The 22,067-nt window shown below is 42.7% G+C and overlaps 2 protein-coding genes across 9 annotated transcripts in view; both read right to left on the reverse strand.

Annotated features, from left to right (window-relative positions):
• Window positions 1-10,252, reverse strand: part of get4 (guided entry of tail-anchored proteins factor 4) — a 50,459-nt gene extending 40,207 nt beyond the window's left edge. Inside the window, exon 1 of the mRNA XM_043711334.1 lies at window positions 10,073-10,252. Coding sequence (XP_043567269.1) covers window positions 10,073-10,206 — 134 coding nt within the window. The 5' untranslated portion in view covers window positions 10,207-10,252. The remainder of the gene's footprint in view (window positions 1-10,072) is intronic.
• A 10,544-nt stretch (window positions 10,253-20,796) lies between these two features.
• Window positions 20,797-22,067, reverse strand: part of LOC122560574 (SUN domain-containing protein 1-like) — a 77,128-nt gene continuing 75,857 nt past the window's right edge. For all 8 annotated transcript variants that reach the window (XM_043711340.1, XM_043711337.1, XM_043711342.1 and 5 more), the window contains one exon: window positions 20,797-21,603. In XM_043711340.1, coding sequence (XP_043567275.1) covers window positions 21,487-21,603 — 117 coding nt within the window. In that variant the 3' untranslated portion in view covers window positions 20,797-21,486. The remainder of the gene's footprint in view (window positions 21,604-22,067) is intronic.

Genomic DNA, 22,067 nt, shown 5'->3' on the forward strand with positions numbered 1-22,067 from the left:
TCCTCACTATCTCCCTGGGTCCCACCCCCTCACCATACTAGTTTAAATCCTCCCAAGCAGTTCCAGCAAATTTCCCTGCCAGTATATTAGTTCCCTCCAATTTAGGTCACTTCTATAAAAGGATGCATTGATGAGGTCCGAAGATCCGGGGTGGGAGGCACATCAAAGCATAATTATAATACAGACAAATGTTCTAAACAGAAAAGAAAATGATATGATTCTAAGTCTCCTTTAAAAGCCGGAATAGAATCTGTTGATATCGTGTTCTCAGACAGTGCATTCCAGATCTGCATAAAACAGCTAATCCTCATGTTGCTTTGCTTCTTTTGTCACTGGGGAAGCAATCCTACTGATTGCTTCTGGATATTGACACTTCAGCTAACAGGTACAGTTTCTATCTAATCTGTCCAAGACTCCTCATGGCCTTGAACTGATCATAACTCTCAACCTTGTCTGACCTTCTCTAGTCTACGCAAGTAACTGAAGCCCTGGAAGCAGTCTTGAAAATCTTTTCTGTACCCCCTCTAATGTCTTCAAATGTTTCTTAAAAACATGACACTTCGAACTGGACAAAATTCTCCAGTCTAAGCCAGACCAGTGTTTTGCAAAGGTTCACCAAACTCCCTTGCTATTGTACCACAGCTTCAATTCAAAGCACAGAGGATACTTAACTTCAGCTTTTTTCTTTGAAATATCAGCTTGAAACAGATAAGTCAAACATTAGACTGAAATATTGTCAATTACTTTTCTGTCTTAAACTAATACTAAACTTTTTAAGAGATTAAATTCCTTTTGTGTTGTCATTAAAGAAGTAGCCAGTGGAGTGGCCTGTTGTTCCTAGAATTAAACAACACAGGAGAAGGCTTGGTCCAACTAGTAAGTTGTCATCTTGTGACCTGGACACTAGCTCACAATGGGTTAATGTCAGCTCTCTGATATTTAATCCTGCTGTGCTGGGCATCATCCCATTATCAAACAATTACTGACCCCATCTCTTATAGAAGCAGCGGAGGAAAATTTCCAATCTCATAGCTCCCCAAACCCATATAGCCATTTCTTCTTTTTAATGTATAAAAAATTCACTTTTTTACAAAAACAGAAACCAAATAAAAGTTATAAAAGTACAAAAGTACAGAAAAATAGAATATCATACTAAAATGTTCTATTACAGTAACATTAACAATAAATTATCCACTATTAAGATACAGTTGATTCATATTTATTTAAACCAAATTAGCATGAACTCAAATTAAATAAAACAACATTAAATCAAATTACAACACATTGTACTATATTACATTACTCCATTTGTTGCACCTCCATCAAGGCTCCTGTCCACGGGAGCAACAGTGCTCATACCCGTATTTAGCCAGCCTCACCTCCACCCCATTCCACCATATACGGCCCTTGTGACTATATAAAGGCCCTAATAAATACCACCGATAGATTAATGTCTATATAATTTAGAAAGGGCTGTCAGGTCGTATAAAATTGCTCTGTCCTGTGGTGCACCACACTTGTCAGGTAATCCGGAGGGACGTGCTCCATCACAAGTCTGTGCCACCCTGCAAGACCTGGAGGCTTTTCTGCTATCCAATTCAGTAGAATGTTCTTCCTCTCAGTGCGTTAGAATGTTGACTAACCTCTTTCCGTGCTCACCCAGAGAGGGAAGATTCGGTAGCCCCACAAGGAGGGACACCAGATCCTCCCTAACTTCCATGCCCAGGGTCCTCTCCAGCTCATTTACTATGGCCCCCCCAATATCCACGAATCTTGTAACAGGACCAAAAGCAATGTGTAAGGTGCCAATACTGTTTTTAAATTTGGGGCATTCCGGGGAAGATCCTTTCTTAAATTTTGCTCTGGCACCATATGGGCCCTGTGGAAGATCTTCAATTGCATCACTTGTGCCTTATTGCATATTGAAATCTTCTTTACATTCCCTCCTTTATCCTCCCATGTTTCCAGTGAGATTTCTTCCCCTAACTCCTGATTTCAAATTTCATGGAGTCTCTCCATATTCCCCAGGGCATTCCTTCTCTGCAGATGATATATGGTACTAATTGAGAGAGCGCCCCCGCATTGGAGCACTCTATGTTCTGTATCCGACTTGTCGGGCTGGGTCAAGAGTGTGGTCTTCTGTATGTAATCCCTAACCTAGAAATATCGGAAAAGATCCCTATTAGGGATTCTGTATTTCTGTCCTAATTGGCTAAAAGACATCAAGACCTCTCCCTCAAACAGATCTCCCAGACAGGAGATTCCTTTACCCTCTGACCTCTAAAGCTGACATCTATTAACTCTGGTCTAAAACCTGGGGCTCACACTAATGGGGTGAATGGCGAAGTCTTAAGCAAATTGCCCTCACCCTGTTACATTATCCTCCATGCTTTTACCATATTTATGATAATCGGACTTTCACAATACTCAGCTATCAACCTCATCTTATCCATGAACAGCAAGTTTATGTGAGGACACTTCACCTGCGAGGCCTCCACATTTAGCCATATCAACTTTGAGTCATACGCACCCATTCCCTTGCACATGACAACAGGGTGCCTATTTGATATCTCCTCAAATCTGGGAGCTCCGTACAGATGCCAGAAGTGAGGGGTAATAAAAATTCCCAGATAGAGAATACCTTTCTATGACCATCTAAAAAGGAAAATCTATTCTATCCTCCAGTTTCAGTACCCCGACCAAACACCCCCCCCACTTCACAGGCATAACTTCAAATTGTGAAATTTATCTTGTATCCCAAAATAATTTATTTAATATTTTGTATTAAATAATTTAATATTTTGTATTAGCCAGGGTATGGGCTTTTTGAGGTTAACCAAAAACGAAAGGACATTGTCCACATAAAGCGTGATTTTGTGTTCCCCAACTCTCACCTTCAGCGCCATTATTTCAGGGTCTTTTCAGATAGCCTCCACCAGTGGTTCAAGTACTAAGGTAAACAGAAGCGGCGACAGGGGACATCCTTGTCGGCTGCCCTCCCCACACTAAAATTGCTCAATTTAATCCCATTGGTGATAACCGCTGCCTTGGGGTCTTCTTGCCACCCATCTGGCCAAGGTCCCTCCCAGGTCAAAACAATCTGGAACAGCAAAGAGATATGACCATTCCATCCGATCAAAAGCCTTTTCTCCAGAGAGACCACCAAACCAGAAATCGTTCTCTGCTGACATATTTGTACTATATTCAACAACCACTTGATATTATTGGAGGAGCTGCGGTCCTTGACAAAACCTGTCTGGTCCTCTTTTATAACAACAGGCAGCACCTTCTCCAATCCCAGAGGAAGCATCTTTGATAGAATTTTTAAATCCACATTCAACAATGAGATGGGTCTATACGATGTGCAGTCCTCTGGTCTTTCCCAAAGATAAGGGAGATATTAGCCTGCTTGAGAGAGGACGGAAGAAGTTCTGGCTATATGAATGATGAAACATCTCCAGCAGCGGTTCAATTAACATGTGCATGGACTCCTTGTAAAATTCACTCAGTGCCTTACCACCTTGGAGCTGCTTTACCACCTCCTGTACTATCAGAGGTGCATTTAAAAGGGAGGCCTGATCTGCATTTAAACCGGGGAGCTCCAAGTTTTTAAAGAAGGATTCCATTTTCACATCTCCATCCACACAACCCTCTGCATAGAACTCTCAGAATCTGGCACTGATCTTCCTCAGTTCACGAGTGACTCAGCTGGTTCTCTCCCTGACTGTAGAGCACTTTTCTTCCTAGCCAGGTAAGCCGAGGCTACTCAGCTTATCCCCACATTCAAACAGACTTTGCTTTGCAAAGGAGGCCCTCCCCATTCCTCTTGCATGAGCACTGAATCCAGAGCAGCCTGGAGAGGTGTGACCTGTTGCAATTTGACCACAGATGGTCTGGTGTAACATGCCGATTCAGCTGCCATCAGCCAGGCCTCAAGCATCCGCTGCTGCTCCCCCCACCATCTCCTCCTCATTGCCGAGTATGAAATAATCATACCCCTTAAGAATGCTTTGGTGGTCTCGCAGAGCACTGATGCATTACTGGCCATACCCCGATTGATGTCCCAAAAAGCCCTAAACTCCCTTATAACATACTGTACAAAGTTGTCATCCTTCAACAGAAACAGATCCATGCGCCAGTGCCAGGTGCCTACTCCACTACCTTTGGTCTTAATCATCAAATATACTGCCACATGGTCTGAAATAGTTATGCTTCCAATTCTGGAGGTAACAACAAGTCCAAACAAACTGACGGAGCAATGAACATATCAAATCTTGTGTGGCACTTGTGCGGGTTGGGGTATAAGGTAAAGTCTCTCCCATTTGGGTGCAGGCATCACCACACATCCACGAGCCCTGACACCTCACACAAGTCCACTAACTGTCTATACTGCCGAGATGTACCCAACAGTCCTCTCGGCATCCTGTCAAGCCCAGGGTCCATGAGAGAATTAAAGGTCCCCTCTTATAATCGTACGGCACACCCCAAGAGCCATTAATTTAGAGACTGCTTCAACTAAAAACTTGACACAGTGCGCCGGGGAAAGTAAACATTCAGGATGCCGTATTCTTCTCCGTGTATCGGCGCCTTGAGAATGATGAACCATCCATTCTCCGATTTGATCTGACACCTGAACTGGGAGGTTCTGTCGTACCAGCATGGCCACTCCTCTGCTTTTGGAGTTAAAGGAGAAAAAGAATATGCTATCGTATCCCCTCTGCTGTAACTTCAGATGTTCCCCATCTGTCAAATGTGTCTTTTGCAACAGAGCTATGTCAACCTTTTCTTTCCTAAGATTTGAGAGCACCTTTTTCCTTTTAATGGGGGGAATGACTCCTCTTCATATTCTAGGCGCACCACCCGAACAGATCGCTAGCCATGACTGCACATGACAGCCCACGGTCCCGAGAGGAAGAAGCCATTCAGTGTGCAACGAGTGGAGAAAAAAACAGACTTTATCAAATCTAAAGACTATTCCTACCAACACTACCAAAACTACTAAAACTAAAAAAAAACTCTACTCCTAACTTAAACAAATAAACACAAAAACTACAAATTCCCAGAGATTCCCCGGTCCTTGCCCATTCACTCCTAACCTCACAACCATCCTAACACCTTCCAGTTAAGGCCACGCCCCAAACCCAAGGGAAAAAAAAACATATTTCAGAGGAACCTCGAATATCAATTATCCGAATGGGATCTCAAAGTCCCGATAGAAACAGTACGTCAAAAAGCTGGTGTTTTGTTTACACGTACTATGATTAAATACTAACTCAACTCACTGAAATGAGTCCTGGACAGTCCAGTCATCATCTCCAATACACTGATCCCCTGCCCTCTCTCTCTCTCTCTCGCCCTACACTTTCCATGGAGTTCTACATGAGGTTTAGGGTTCACCCCTCCTTCCCCAGATAATCTCTCCAACATTGTCCTGCACAGGGCAGAGGTGGAACCTGTCAAAAAGTTGCAGTAAAAACTTGTGAGCATGTGTGTGTGCTATTTGGAGACTTACCCCAAAAAGGCAGATGCAGGCTTACTGTTGGTGAACAGTCTGGCTGCCCTGGCGGCTTTGGTGGGGGGGGGGGGGGGGGGGAGTTTGGTCTGGTCAGGGTGGGGGCAAACGGGATGGGAGCAGACAGGGTTGGGGGCAGTTGGGGGTTGGACAGGGGCCAATGCGCGGCGTGCTGCTGCGTAGTCTCCTGAACGTGGAGCAGACTTCACAGAAAACACCGCGCCCCAGAGGAAATCAATTAACCAAATAATCAATTATCCAAACGAATTTGTGCCCACCCATCTTGTTCCTCTGTATTTACACTCCTACAAATTATCAATGGATGTCCACTTCCCAATCTCAGTCCCACACATCTTTACATCAAAGAAGTAACCACCCCTCACCCAACAAAGTTAGATCTCATGGAATACAGGGAGAGCTAACCATTTGGATACAGAACTGGCAGAGGGTGGTGGTGGTGGTGGTGGAGTCTGTTTTTCAGACTGGAGGCCTGTGACCAGTGGAGTGCCACAAGGATTGGTGCTGGGTCCTCTATTTTCTTGTCATTTACATAAATGATTTGGATGCGAGCATAAGAGGTACAGTTTGTAAGTTTGCAGATGACACCAAAATTGGAGGTGTAGTGGACAGCAAAGAGGGATACCTCAGATTACAACAGGATCTTGACCAGATGGGCCAAATGGCTGAGAAGTGGCAGATGGAATTTAATTCAGATAAACGCGAGGTGCTGCATTTTGGGAAAGCAAATCTTAGCAGGACTTATACACTTAATGGTAAGGTCCGAGGGAGTGTTGCTGAACAAAGAGACCTTGGAGTGCAGGTTCATAGCTCCTTCAAAGTGGAGTCGCAGGTAGATAGGATAGTGAAGGCGGCGTTTGGTATGTTTTCCTTTATTGGCCAGAATATGGAGTACAGGAGTTGGGAGATCACATTGCGGCTGTACAGGACATTGGTTAGGCCACTGTTGGAATATCGCATGCATTTCTGGTCTCCTTCCTATCGGAAAGATGTTGTGAAACTTGAAAGGGTTCAGAAAAGATTTACAAGGAAGTTGCCAGGGTCGGAGGATTTGAGCTATAGGGAGAGGCTGAACAGGTTGGGACTGTTTTCCCTGGAGCGTCGGTGGCTGAGGGGTGACCTTACAGAGATTTACAAAATTATGAGAGGCATGGATCGGGTAAATAGGCAAAGTCATTTCCCTGGGGTCGGGGAGTCCAGAACTAGAGGGCATAGGTTTACGGTGAGAGGAGAAAGATATAAAAGAGACTTACGGGGTAACTTTTTCATGCAGAGGGTGGTACGTGTATGGAATGAGCTGCCAGAGGAAGTGGTGGAGGCAGGTACAATTGCAACATTTAAGAGGCATTTGGATGGGTATATATGAATAGGAAAGGTTTGGAGGGATACGGACCGGGTGCTGGCATGGGGGACTAGATTGGGTTGGGATATGTGGTCGGCATGGACAGATTGGACCAAAAAGTCTGTTTCCATACCGTACATCTTTATGACTCTAAAACAGAACAATAGCATAACTAATAACCTCCAAACAGATATAATATAAAACATACTGGATTTTACCGCAAAGCAATACTAAGCCTATAAAGCCCGAGCCTCAAAAGGGGGAACAACAAAGAGAGAAGATACAAAGAAAGTTATATTACACCATTGTCTGTACGCCTCTTTTCCTCCTTGACTGAAGTTTACCATTTCAGCGAGTTCAAAAATTCTTTTACTTTTTCTGCCGAGTTGAAGTTGTAGACAGTAACCTCATAATTGAAAGGTAGCACTGGCGGGTACCTCAGAGAGTATTGAATGTTTAAATCTCAATTTTCTTTCTTTACATCATCAAAGGTGTCTTAACTATGACCACAGAAAAGTCATGAAAAAACATCACTTATTTTCAAACCTTTATAAGCCAAAGCCTGTGGATCTCTTCCCCAGTCTTCTGGCTGTTTCTATTATTAAATGCTTTTCCTTGTAATGCTGGAGTTGTACTAGAACCAGGCAGGGGCACTGAGCCGGCCCGCTCCATACTCACCCGACCCATCTCAATCTCCAGGCCCAGCAACTCTGGAAGCCACCTCTCAAGGAAATCAGGGAGGCCTTCATGCTCATGTAAGCCCAAGATCTGTAGTTCTTTTTCTCCGACCTCTATTTTTGAGGTCGTCTACTTGTTTGGGCCCTCTAGGAACATGACCTTCCAAGGTTCGAACCCACCCTTCAGAACTCTTCGTTACAGCCTCAGAGGCTGCCGTCCTTTGTTCCACCGCCTCCACACATTGATCCAAGGCCCGGATCTCCTGCTCGTGCTTTGTCAGCATGACAGTAATTGGTTCCAGTGCTCCCTTGATTTTTTTCACGGAGTTTTGCAAACTCCATTAGTAAATTCTATTGCTCCACTGAACTCAAGGGCGCCGCCATGGGAGTTGAGGTAACAGCTGCAGGTATGCCTGACATAGATGGGGAGTGTCCTTTCTGCTGCCTTTTCCTTAGATGTCTTCGTATCAGCTCCAGATCTTCCAAGTCCTAATCTAAAGGGGCTCTAGGTGCTCTACCTGCTTTATGCTGCAAACTTTTCTCAGGGCTGACTAATTGGGTGGGGAGTAGAAGCCCACCTTACCTGGCACAGAGCCCAACACAGCAGACTGTTCAGACTGCTGCCATCTTGAATCTCCAAACCAAATTGCCATATCTACCTTCATTCCTCATTCACAAACACAACTGTTTTGGTAGATCCATTCTTCCCACCTCTCTTTGCTTTGTGGAACTGATCTCTTCCGAATGCAACTTTATTTTTCCATCCATTGTCCAGTCTCTTCCCATCGAAGTCTTTATTCCATTCTCTCGAATTCTTCATTAAATTCGCTCAGTATTGCCATTGATAATTTATGGCCCTTTACCAGAGGATTCCTCTCCAATTAGTTTGGCAGGTTTCTCAACTGTAACTCTTTAAGTTTCTCAAACTTCTGTTCTCATTTGATCTCCCAGAACCACATGAGAATTCTCAACCTAATTTTTCTCACAAGTTTTCAAATTAAAATGTATCATCCTCCATTTCACTAGCTCAAGCATGATATCACCATCAAACACACATTGTGCCCACCCACCTTTCTGCATGCTTCCTACACCACAACCCGGTCCACTTTTGAATCACACCCTCTCCTTCCAACAGCACATACTCATATGAGGAAAGGAAAAACAAAAACTTTCCTTTTACCTTCTCATTGTCTAGATTCCAACACCTGTTAAAATAGCAATTTTCTTATTTCCTTCAATTTAATATATATTAGCTGCACATAATGTAGTTCCCTCTACATTGGGTGGGACCACTTTGCAGAACATCATCATTCAGTTCACAAATGTGATCACCAAGCTTCCAGTCATGTTGTTAGTTCTTCAGCCACTTACACTCTGACAGATGTGTCCTTGGCCTCTGATATTTTTCCAATAGAAGTCAACTCAAGCTTGAGAATGACAGCTCACCTTCCAATTTGACACTTTATTTGTAACTCTTTGGAGTCAACACCAAGTTTAATAATTTCACATCACAAACTCAGACTCCATTTTGATTTTGGATAATGGTGATGGTGACATCAGTAAAACAAATGCTGGAAATATTCAACAGGTCAGACAATATGAGTGGAGAGAGGAATGGAATTAACAATACAGGCCTGTGAACTATTCCGAATGAACAATGTTCTGGTAAAAGGTCAACAAGTATACTAACATCCTTCTCTTTTCTATGAGTGCTGCATGACCAGTTCAGTATTTGCAAAATTTCCTGTTCTCATTTTGAGTTTTCAGAATCGATATTACTTTGCTTTTGTATAGTTACTGGTGATTAAGTTGCCATGCCAATTTACACCTCCACTGAACTAGATTTTCTGCCTTTAGTCATTCCATCTGCATCCTTTTATTACTTTATCACTCTTGCTGTGCTTAGCTAAAACACATAATATTTCTAAACTTTTACTGTTCTAATGCAAGGTTGTCAAAGTTTACTTTTTATCTCCTTGGATGGACCTGATAGGAGTATTTGCAGCATTTTCTCTTTTTATTTCCAGAATTCACAGCATATTCTAGTTGTGTGTGATGATTGGTTTTTCCACTAATACATCTTCTCGACTAATCTTTTGTTCCGTTATTCGTCCTATTATGAGCTGTTTTTGCATTGCACTATATTGCTAGTTAACCTCTTCTGATTGTAGTGTTACCTACCCCATCCCAAATCCACAAATTCCTCCCAAGTCTGCGCATCAACTCAGCATGCTGTCAATCCCTTGATTGACAGGAGAGCTGACCAATCAGGCAGCTCACATCACAATGGCCGATCTGCGGCAACGACCAATCAACGGGGGCAGAGGCCGGGGAATGGGTGGGTCGACAGGTTCGGTTGTGCGGGGTCCGCGGAGAGAGAAGGATCTGGAAGGTGCCGAGGCTCGAGGAGACGGATCAGGCAGGAGGAGGAGAACGGCGGATTCACCCGGCAGAGCCGCGCTCCCCGCCTGTCTCTCCCTAACCCGGACACGTTCCTCCCACTCTCTACACAGTCAAACTCACCGGAAGAAAAGCGTCCGGTACATCTGGTGCGCCTCATAGTAATCGCCCTTCTCGACGCTTGCCCGGAGCTTGCTCTCGACCCGCTGGACTCCGCCCCGGTTTCTGCAGCACTTGGACACCTCGCCGTCCGCCATTGCTGCTCGCAGCCAAAGGTCAAAGGGCCAGCGCCTTATGCGCGGCGCGCCGACGTCACAGCTACGGCGTCCCTGGCCGCCCCAAAAAAGCCCGGGGCCCAGCCATTTTCAAAATCACACCGAGGTGCTGCAGCTGCTGGATATCTGGCACATGTAGAATCAGGGAGTAACGGAGGGAAGCTTTCCCCCTTCTCACTCCACCACCTGGAGCCCAGCTCTGCCATTCAATAAGATTATACCTGACCTCAACTCCACATTTCTGGCTTACCCATGTTCAATTGCCTACAGTCTTCAGGGTAAATGTAGAGTAATAGGGAAGGGGAGTGGGTCTGCGGAGGGTCAGTGTGGACTTGCTGGGCCGAAGGGCCTGTTTCTACGCTGCAGGGATTCTACGAAAATTAATCCTGTCAGGAATCGATCCACCTCTTTGTCAAAAAAAAAGTATGATACCTTTCGGGGAAGAGAGGCCCAAAGCTTCATGATTACCCCCTCCCTCAGCAAATTCCCCAAATTGGTGGCAGTGAGCTGCCTTCTTGAAGTTGCCTTGTGGAACTATTAATGGTGATCCAGCAAGCAGAGCAAGACAGAAACAAGTTTGAGGAGCAGGGGTTACATAAAACTCCAAATTCACTTTAACCTGGATTTCTTCCTTCTCTAGTACTGTGGAGGTACCTGGTCTTGTCAGCACCTGTGTTCTTAACAGTAGTGGGTTAAGCTAAGTCTAGTTTTTACAAAGGCACATTTTCCAAACTCGATTTAAGGGGCTGAACAACTCTAATTTTTTATTTGTCCAGTTCAGGTTTTCCCCTCTTCTACCAGAAGAGGAGATTCTATAGCCAGGAAAAAGTGTTTCTCAAAATCTTTGTCTACAATGAGCAGGAGTAGGTTGACTTACAACCATAACACACTATTTCCTTTTCACCTAACCTGCTGAAAAGATTGCCAGCAAGATTCTTTTGAGAAACAAACAGCAAGACCAATGGAGGAGGCAGAATAGGAGCAGGCTCTTTGAGATAAAGTTTGAAAGATCTGGTTTCATTTCACATTATGTTCTCGATAATAAAATGGAAACACAAATTGATGAAAAGCTAGGATTTAAGAGTTTATCTGAAACGTGACCCATTTATTCTCCTTTAAAATGTTTACTTATTGTGGAATGTGGGTATCACGGGTTGGCCAGCATTTATTGTCCATCCCCAGATGCCTTCTTGAACCATTATTGTTCACCTGCTGTGGGTTCACCCACAATGCCATTAGAGAAGGAATTTCAGGATATTGACCCAGCAGGTGAACCAATGGTGATAATTTCCAAGTCCTGATGCTGAGAAGGTTGGAGAAGAAGCTGGTTGGTTGGTTGGTTGGTTGGTTGGTTGGTTGGGGGGGGGGGGGGGAAGAATATTACTCAATGGCTTAACAGACTTAATTCTTGTAGCATGAAATGGACTGCTTCAGTATTACTGAAAACACTGTGGTTCCAATTAATGAAAACAATGCTCTATTAGCTGCATAGTGATCTCTACAAACAATCAAAAACAGCAAGATATTGCAGAGCCGTGCTACCTTCTCAGCATCAAAAGAACACTACTCGAGGAAGGTTTCTAATCGCTTACTGATCAGTCCCTTTCTTAACCTCACGGTTTTCTTTTTTTGGGAGTGGGTGGCACGAGGGAATCTATACCAAGCTGACAAGTAAAAGTTTTAGGAATCCATCTTAATTCTTGAAGCTAGAACGGTCTTTGATGCAAGCCAACCAGATCGTAGCTTTCAAACAGAGTGCAGGTCAAGAGATTTGAGTGTCAGAATAGAGGGGTTGATTGTAGCATGAGGTGACTCTAGCAGTATAGGCACCCACTTAAATAAGGTCTGCACCATAGTTAGTTATGTTTTGCCTTGATAAGGTTAGTACACACAGATGCCAAGCCAGCAAAGCTCACAATATACAAATATGTATGGACAGCAGATGAGGTAGTTCGATTCAGCTCCAATGCAGATTTGCCACCCATGCAGTCTAACATTCACTGCCAAGGTTCAATTGAGTAGGGTGATATTGCAGCTGCAGGGAATTGTACTATCTTGAAAGGGGAATAACCCAAGTTTATGTGGGAAGAAAAGTGAAAATTTAATCCAATATCTATTTGGTTTATCTCCAGGACAATTTATGCTATCGCTAAAATTGTCTACATACAGATAAGAGATTAGACTTGAAATACTGGAATAATGAAATCGTGTAAAGATAAGGGAAGTTGAGTTGTAGTGAATAATGAAAAATCAAACTTTGTCCACAGCAGAAAATTGCATTTGGTGGTTTAAGAAATGAAGACTCTCCAAAAGAAGAAATCCTATCACTGTGGTTGTGGCTGTTGGAGGACAATTGCCTCAGCTCAAGGATATCCCTGCCAGTTATCTTCCTCAATTAGTGTTCTTATATAGAAAAGGCAGTAGGGATCTTCAATATTTTGCTCTTTTAGAATTGTTTATAGTGATCTGTATGTAGCTGACAGAGCATTCTAGACATTAATTAGAACAAGTGTTCTCAGTAATATTGAAGCAGTTGCTATTATGCTTCAGGAATTCATTAAGTCTACCTAAGTCATTGAATATTATCTCTAATCAAAGGTCAACATGATGGTTCAGTGGTTAGCACTGCTGCCTCACAGACCCAGGTTTGATTCCAGCCTCTGGTGACTGTCTGTGTGGAGTTTGCACATTCTCCTCATGTCTGTGGGTGTTTCCTCGCACAGTCCTAAGATGTGCAGGTTAAATGAATTAGTCTTACAAAATTGCCCATAGTGTTCAGGGATGTGTGGGTTAGAGGTATTATTCAGGGAAAATGTAAAGTTGTTGGGGAATGTGTCTGGATGGTTTACTCTGCAGAGTCAGTGTGGATTCCTTGGGCCAAATGGCCTGTTTCCACACTGTAGGAATTCTATAATTCCATGATTACACACTTCTGAGGCAGGAGGGCCAGGTTTAAGTCCTACATGCTCCAGAGGTAAGGGCAGCATTGCTGCACGTAAGAGCCCAGAGTGCCTCAAGGTAACAGTGGAGACCCAATGGTCTTCAGCTGCTTCAGTGACATACCCTCCATCATAAGTTCAGAAGCAGGGACATTCACTGATGATTGTACATTATTTGGAGTTGCAAATAGTGCTGAATAATGAAACATTCCATATCCAAATGCAACAAGACCAGGACATTTGTGGCACAAAAAAAATTGCATCCAACAAATGACGTACATTAGATTCTGTTTGGAGATGGCCAATCATCTTTTGACATTAAATAATTATGTTACAATCACTGAATTGCCCACTATCAACATTCATGGCACTACCATGGGTCAGAAACTGAACTGGAAATCATAAATGTAGTAGCAATAATAGCAGGACAGAGGCTAGGAATCCTGTAATAAGTAATTCACCACCCAACTCCCCAAAGCCCATCCAGCTACAAGACAGGAACGTGATGGAATGTTCTTGACTTGCCTGGATAACTGCAGCTACAACAACAATGAAGGACACCATCTAGGGCTAAGAAGCCTGTTAACCACCACAATCACAAATATTTAGTTCCTTCATCACTGATCTTCAATACTATCTACAAGTTGCAACGTAGAAATTCACCTGAGAACTTTACACAATACCTTCCAAATCCATGACCGCTGCTTTCCAGAAAGTCAGGAGCAGCAGATATATTACCATATACAGGTTTGTCCTCCAGAGACTAGAAATGGTCAATAAAAGCTGGCCCAGCCAATAATGTCAACATCCCCTGACGAAATTTTAAAAATTCATTGAAGTTGCAAGATAGATTCTAAACAGTGAAAGACTGGGTCATGTCCTTTCCATGACCAAAATTCAACTAATTACTATTCTTGTTTAGGTTCCTGTCGAAGTAGTACCAGGTTATACTACAATAAGAAATAGGAGTTAGCATTTCAACAATGTCTGATATTGCCATAAATTTTACTTTCCTCCCTGACTGCCTTTCGTTTTATTCTTCTGTGGGACGATATTATTGCTGATGAGGCCAGCATTTGTTTCCCTTCTCCAGTTGTCCTTGAATAGAATGGTTTGCTGGGCTCTCAGGGAAAGTTAGGATTCAATCACATTAGCTTCCATGTATCTCCAGATCCCTAACAAAAGAGGAAATTGAGACAATTGATAACAGGTTCATGATCATCAAAGGCAAGATTAGTGTTGCTAAAAAAGCACAGCAGGTCAGGCAGCATCCAAGGAACAGGAAAATTGACATTTCAGTCAAGAGCCCTTCATCAGGAATGAGGCTGGAAGCCTTGGGGGTGGAGAGATGAATGGGAGGGAGGGAGGGAGGGGAGGGGAGAAGGTAGCTGAGTGTGCAATAGGTGGATGGAGGAACGGGTAAAGGTGATAGGCCAGCGAGGGGAGGGTGGAGCGGATAGGAAGAAAGGAAGATAGTTAGCACCATCCTTATGACCTGTCCTGAGCTGAAAGTTTGGAACTGGATTAAAAGGTCGGGGGAGGGGAAATGAGGAAACGAGTGAAGTCCACATTGATGCCCTGGAGTTGAAGGGTTCCAAGGCGGAAGAGGAGGCTTTCTTCCTCCAGACATCGGTGGTGAGGGAGTGGTGGTGATGGCGGCCCAGGACCTGCATGTCTTCGGCTGAGTGGGAGGGGGAGTCGAAATGTTTGGCTATGGGTTGATTCGTGTTGGTGTCCCGAAGATGTTCCCTGAAGCACTGAGAAGGCGTCCAGTCTCCCAAATGTAAAAGAGACTGCACTGGGAGCAACGGATGCAATAAATGGCATTTGTGGAAGTGCAGGTGAAACTTTGATGGATGTGGAAGGCTCCTTTGGGGCCTTGGATGGAGGTAAAGGGGGAGATGTGGGCACAAGTTCTACAACTCCTGGGGTGGCAGGGGAAGGTGCCAGGAGAGGGTAGGTTTTTGGGGGGGGGGGGCCTGACCAGGTAGTCACAGAGGGAACGGTCTTTGCAGAAAGCAGATAGGGGTGGAGAAGGAAATACATCCCTGGTGGTGGGGCCCGTTAGTAGGTGACAGAAATGTCGGATGATGTGGAGGTTGGTAGGATGGAAAGTGAGGACCGGGGGGGGGGGTTCTGCCCTTGTTGCATTTAGAGAGGTGGGGGTTGAGGGCAGGATGCGGATGAGATGCATCAGATGGCATCTTCAACCACATGGGAGGGGAAATTACAGACTTTAAAGAAAGAGGCCATCTGATGTGTTCTGTGGTGGAACTGGTCCTCCTGGGAGCAGATGCGGTGGAGACAGAGAAATTTGGAATAGCATTTTTATGGGAGGTGATGTAATCCAGGTAGCTGTGGGAGTAGGTGAGTTTGTAAAAAATGTCAGTGTTGAGTCAGTCGTCATTGATGGAGATGGAGAGGTCCAGGAAGGGGAGAGGGGTGTCTGAGATGGTCTATGTGAATTTAAAGTCGAGGTGGAAAGTGTTGGTGAAATTGATGAACTGCTCAACCTCCTTGTGGGAGCACAAGGTGGCGCTGATGCAGTCAATGTAGCGGAGGAAAAGGCGGGGGGGGGAAAAAGAGTGGTGCCGGTGTAGCTGCGGAAGATGGACTGTTTAGATTACTTACAGTGTGGAAACAGGCCTTTCGGCCCAACAAGTCCACACCGCCCCACCGAAGCGCAACCCACCCATACCCCTACCCCTACATTTACCCCTTACCTAACATTATGGGCAATTTAGCATGGCCAATTCACCTGACCTGCACATCTTTTGGATTGTGGGAGGAAACCAGAGCACCCGGAGGAAACCCACGCAGACACGGGGAGAATGTGCAAACTCCACACAGTCAGTCGCCTGAGGCGGGAATTGAACCCGGGTCTCTGACGCTGTGAGGCAGCAGTGCTAACCACTGTGCCACCGTGCCGCCCATATCTGCTTTCTACTTAGCCGACAAAGAGACAGGCAAAGATGGGACCCATACATGTGCCCATGACTACCCCTATCATCTGTGAAACTAAGACTAGCTTTCAATTTCAGATTTTAACTGATTTTAAATTTCACTAGCTACGGCTTGATCCCCTGTGCAGTGAGTCCAGTGACATGAGAACTGTACCAGCATTTCTCTGGAAAATTGCTTTCAGATGAGTGTGCAAATTCAAGCAACAAGACTGCTTTCTGCACATGGGCCCAGATTTTGTTGGACTGAAGGAAAAGCAATCATTATCTCTCACCCGGTCACATAAGGTTGTAACATATGCAAGTCTGTAAGCCCTGCATTCCAAACTAATAAAATCAGCAAGAATTACAGCTTCAACAAACAGTAGTGCGGGAGAAACTCAGCAGATCTGGCAGCATCTGAGAGGAGGAAAATATTAAGGTCAGAGACTCTTCAAGAACCACAGCTTGCCTGCTCTTACCCTTTGTTCAATCAACCAGATGTAAATGGGTTTTAAACAACTGAAGTTTGAGGAATAAAACTAGCCATGGAAAGCGATTGTGAAGTACTGTTAAATTTAGATTTAAATTCATTTCAGGAGAAAAAGTCCATCTTTATATCCTACCTTCACTCTTACTCAAGTACCTTCTAAAATAAATGTTAAAATTATTTTACTTTGGTTCTTGTTAAACTGCAAGAGAAACCCCTAATAGACTGAAAAGATCAAGCCAGCTGCCTATTGAGGAGCCCCCCCCCCGCCCCAAAGAAAAGACTGTTGTCATATTACCATTGGATGGTAATAAAGACCAGATTACCGTTAAAGAGATTGCCAAGTCTGGGATGTTGACTTCATGGTCAGTTATGGAAAATGCCATTGTTTCGTTGCTGACCACAAACACCAGGTTACGTCTCAACTCTGAACCAAGGTAAACCAAAATTAATTTTTTAATTAGTGTAATCTGAACTGCATAAAAACTAGCTGGCTCAAGCTGTTAGATTTAACAAAACCAGCTTCTTCAAAGATCCCACTTGCAGACATAACAGACTGATCAGAGAAACCTTCAAAAAATGACTATGATCGAAAAAAATAGGAATATTTGCTGTTAAAGCTGCTCTTTATTTTCTTTAGAAAATAGAAAACATCACATAACAGAAACATAACTGGTGATGCAAAGTAGATTGTAGCTTATAGGTTTGATTTTGCAGTTTGATGGTTATATATCAACATAATGCACTGCAATTTAGCTTGACCAAAGGCTAATCCATGAATAGTAGCTATTTTTCTGCAATTCTTCACCTCCTGCACAGTTTGTAAAGGAGCAAGTTGAAATTTACAAGGTATTTTAAGTTGCTCATCACTGAGGGAGATATGCTCCCACTCCAGTAGATGGCAGTATATATTACACTCCAGGCTGACTTTGACAAAATGTTAAAAAAAATCACAACACCAGGTTACAGTCCGACAGGTTTATTTGGAAATACTAGCTTTCGGAGTGCTGCTCCTTCATCAGGTGGTTGGAGTACAGCGAAAGCTAGTGCTTCCAAATAAACCTGTTGGACTATAACCTGGTGGTGTGAGATTTTTAAACTTTTGTACACTCCAGTCCAACAGTGGCATCTCTGAATCTTGACAAACAATAACCATTATTACAAAAGGAACTCAAGATCACAACAGCGAGTTCAATAAAGTTTTTTTTTAAAGATTAGATTACTTACAGCGTGGAAACAGGACCTTCGGCCCAACAAGTCCACACCGCCCCACCGAAGCACAACCCACCCATACCCCTACATTTACCCCTTACCTAACACTATGGGCAATTTAGCATAGCCAATTCACCTGACCTGCACATCTTTGGACTGTGGGAGGGAACCGGACCACCCGGAGGAAACCCACACAGACACAGGGAGAATGTGCAAACTCCACACAGTCAGTCGCCTGAGGCGGGAATTGAACCCAGGTCTCTGGCACTGTGAGGCAGCAGTGCTAACCACTGTGCCACCGTGCCGCCCAGCTAAAAAAAAAAAGAGTTCTGTTAACTGGACATATAATTGCACTGTGTTTCTTAAGGCATATCATCCAAAAAGCCCCTGAATTACTTGGACTCTGTCAACTTTCACCGACTGCATAGACAACTGACCTCAGATTCTGGATCAGTGGTGCTGGAAGAGCACAACAATTCAGGCAGCATCCGACGAGCAGCAAAATCGACATTTCGGGCAAAAGCCCTTCATATTGTTTTTACCTAACTGACCTCAGAGTTGCACCAAGAATTGAAATTGGAGAATCATCTGCTCATCAACTCATACCTCTCCCTCTCAGTAATAGGCCATGCATTGTTTCTTGCTAAATGCTCATAATAAAAACTGTTCTGACCAGAGGATTGAATAGATATCTGAATGAACAAAGACTTGCTGATTTGTGGGGCATATCCCTAAGATAGAAACAAGAGGAACATGGATTCCCTATTTTGAAGTGCACCATAAATGCTTTGTCCCTCACTTGAAAGCAAGACTTGGGATGTATGTATTGATTCTCCCTTCCAGGAAGATTTTACAATTATGTTGCAGATCTTACAGAAAAGGTTTGTCAAGTTAGCAAATTCATTTCATCTGAAGTGGGAGCACCAACTTATCACCATTACATCAAGAGTCAGCAAAAGCCCAAGAAAAAAAGTGCCTAATTCCTTTCACCACTCTGCTTGTGCTACATGACTTGGCACACAAGTCATCTGACCTCCAAACCTTAAGTTTTGCCAGCCTTTTCAAATGGCTTTTGAATGCATCTGACCAGCTAGAATGTAGACAGTATATTTAGCACTGTGCATAATGTTGAACAAATCTTATACAAGGGCTCATGTTTGTTGAAATTAGTATACCTCAACAGTCAAGTATAAGTCTAACAATAAAATGGACAGTAAAGTTTTTAATGTTGACACTTAAATACACAATTAAAGTCAAAACTTTCATCTCAATCCTTTAATAAGGTCTCAGTGAAGTCTGTAGTAATTAGAGATGTGCACATTTTAATGAAGCAATTTCCTTACAGGAGTTGCTATGAAAATTAAATTTCAGAGGTCATGTTTCAGGAACATGGGATTGTACAAATGCTAATATAGCTGTTTGTCCATCTAGCTGGTTTTAGCATTGAAGCTAAGTTTAAACCCATGACTAGGGTTGCTTTGAAGTTTGAGATTGTAAGTTGTAAGTCAAAGATGGTACCAACATCCTAAACTGTGCAACTTATCCCATTTCTGCTGTAGTACTTATTCTTATTCCCATTTGTTCAAGATTTTACAGCATTGGAGGCCATTTACCCACAGCGTGCCTTCTCTTCAAAGAGCTAATTAGTCTCAACTTTCTACCCCCATTCTTAGTCAGTGATGCAACATTTCTCTCCGACATGCCCAATCATTCTCAAACACTAACAAATCTACTTGTGCTAGCCTTTCATATTACATCATATTCATTCAGATCAAATTGTTGAACAAATGCCCTGTCTAGTTATTTTCACCAATCTTTGATCTCTGGCCTTTGGTTACTCACTGTTCTACTAGCACAAACAATCCACTGGTCAAAACCCCTCAATTTTAAACTCCAAACAAATCTCCCCTCAACTTCTCTCTGAAGAGCAACAATTCCAATTTCTCTAATCTCTCCAAAGAACAGGCACATAGATGGAGCATGAGATGGCTGCTAGTACCCATGACATTAGACTGGAATTGAATAGTGCTGTATGAGGTGGTTATTAACTTTCTCAAAAATATGGCTGATACTGTTGTAAAAGCCAGCGTAACAACTTAAGGTTTTGACTGCAGTATGGAGAAGGTGAGGTCTGCAGATGCTGGAGAATTCCTGAAGAAGGGCCTGTGCCCGAAACGTCGAATCTCCTGTTCCCTGGATGCTGCCTGACCTGCTGTGCTGTTCCAGCAATAAAGTTTCAACTTTGACTGCAGTGTCACCACTGCTGTGACACACTCTGAAATGACGCTTTCAGTGTGCATGAAGCAGTGTATATCTTACCAGTTACAATAGACAAAAGATAGATACTTTGGTCATCATATACAAATATACAACTTAAGGCACATCATCCCAAGGTATGAAAAACAGTTCCCATTTAAGATGAGCGAGGAATTATTTCCCAATGAACATTTATTCATTCATTCTTTTTGTATCCGTTCCCATTCGTGCTACATGACCATAGACCATTACTTCATTCTACCTGATTGCAAATGAATCCTACCAAATTTTATTGAAGGCAATGCCAACTGCAACAGATAGCAAGAAATAGTGAATTTCTGTACAAAATTCTCTGTTCTGAATCTTCAAACTCTTGGGCATGACAAATCAGAAGCTCGCTCAACTGTAGTTTGATACAGGAGGTTGTCATTTAGTTCATGGTGCCTGTACCTCCACTAAAAAAAAAGCTAAATAGTTCCACAATCCCTACTCGCTCTTTGGAGGCCTGCAAGTTTGCCCCTTTTGCAAGTTATTAAATCTGCTTCCGCTAACTTTTCAAGCAGTGCATTTCAGATCATAACTCAAGCTGTTTACTGATTGGGATCCAATTTTAGGATAAACCAATTTACACAGAAATGTTTAAGATGCTCCAAATATTGCAAACTTGTATTCAATTACTAATGATACACAAAAGAAAGTTTACCCTTTATTACATCTAATTACATCCAGCCTCAAAAAAAATTAAATTCTTTATTTAAACATCTGAATAGCGTTGTCCAATTCAGCGACAGCCAAGGAAATAAAAACACTTCAAGACAGTGTGAAGAATTTACAAAAATACATTGCACAAAGTCCTATGTTACTCTTGAAAAATAAATAGTTATTCACAAAGTCCCTTCCCAAAATCCCTAATTTTGCTTTACAGGAGGAAATATGCCATGTTTTGTTTTATATCATAGTTTGAAATATACGATTGCATTTCATATTTGAAGTCTTTCTACACAGGCCACAGGTCTAATGTTAATATTTAAATATATGGATTATATTGGTTAATATAGCTTATATTCTGAAGTATTCTCTTTACAAATGAGGACTGTTGTGCAATATACAAATAAACATTATCAAATGTCCAATAAAATAGTCTGTACATCAATTTCTTTCCATTTTTCCAAGTGGAAAGGCATTCAGTGTTCCTGTTGCGCAAAGCAAACATCAGACATTTACCAAAATAAAAACAAGACAAAAGGTTTTCTAAAAACACGAGGAAGCCATTAACCAATCAGTAGGCAGTGTTCTTAAAGCATCCGATAAGTGATTCAGCAGTACGTTATTCATGCCACAATCCAAGAACAAATTCCAGTGTCCAGAATTAGTCCCAGTTCTTCCAGTATTTACAACTTTTTACAATTTTAGTACAGTCCATGATTCATTGTTTTCTAGGGTTGCCGTGCACCCTGAACCGATAGAGACAAGTGTACTCTGGGTGACCCCAGTTGGAGAATATCCGGAGTTCGACTATTTGGTAGCTTTTCAAGTTTTCATTCTAAAGTTTGGATAGGGAAGGTAGAGCATAAAGAGAGGAACAATTACATACTCAAAAGACTAATGATTATCTGATAGCATTACCTTGAATCATGTCAATCATGAATTAACTTGTATTTATACAGAGCCTTGAATGTTATGAAGGCTATTTCACAGGAGCAAATAAAATGAAGTATCAGGACAGGTGGCCAAAAGGAACAGTTTAGTAGAAGAAATTGCAGAGCTTAGACCCTGAATGAGCTGATGAATTAACAGATCAAAATCATTTACCTTAATTTTACAAGTAACTAATTTTATGACAATACTGTTACTATCAGTTTATCAATGGGTGGGATTGATAACATTCCAATTAACCTGTATATATCTTCTACAGTTTTCAGAAAAACTGGAATAAGCTATAAATTGAATATAAAATAAATCAGCAAAACTTGTATTAGAACAATCTAAAATATGTCCAGAAAAGTT

Source organism: Chiloscyllium plagiosum, chromosome 21 (assembly GCF_004010195.1).
Source record: "Chiloscyllium plagiosum isolate BGI_BamShark_2017 chromosome 21, ASM401019v2, whole genome shotgun sequence".
Lineage (NCBI taxonomy): Eukaryota > Metazoa > Chordata > Chondrichthyes > Orectolobiformes > Hemiscylliidae > Chiloscyllium > Chiloscyllium plagiosum.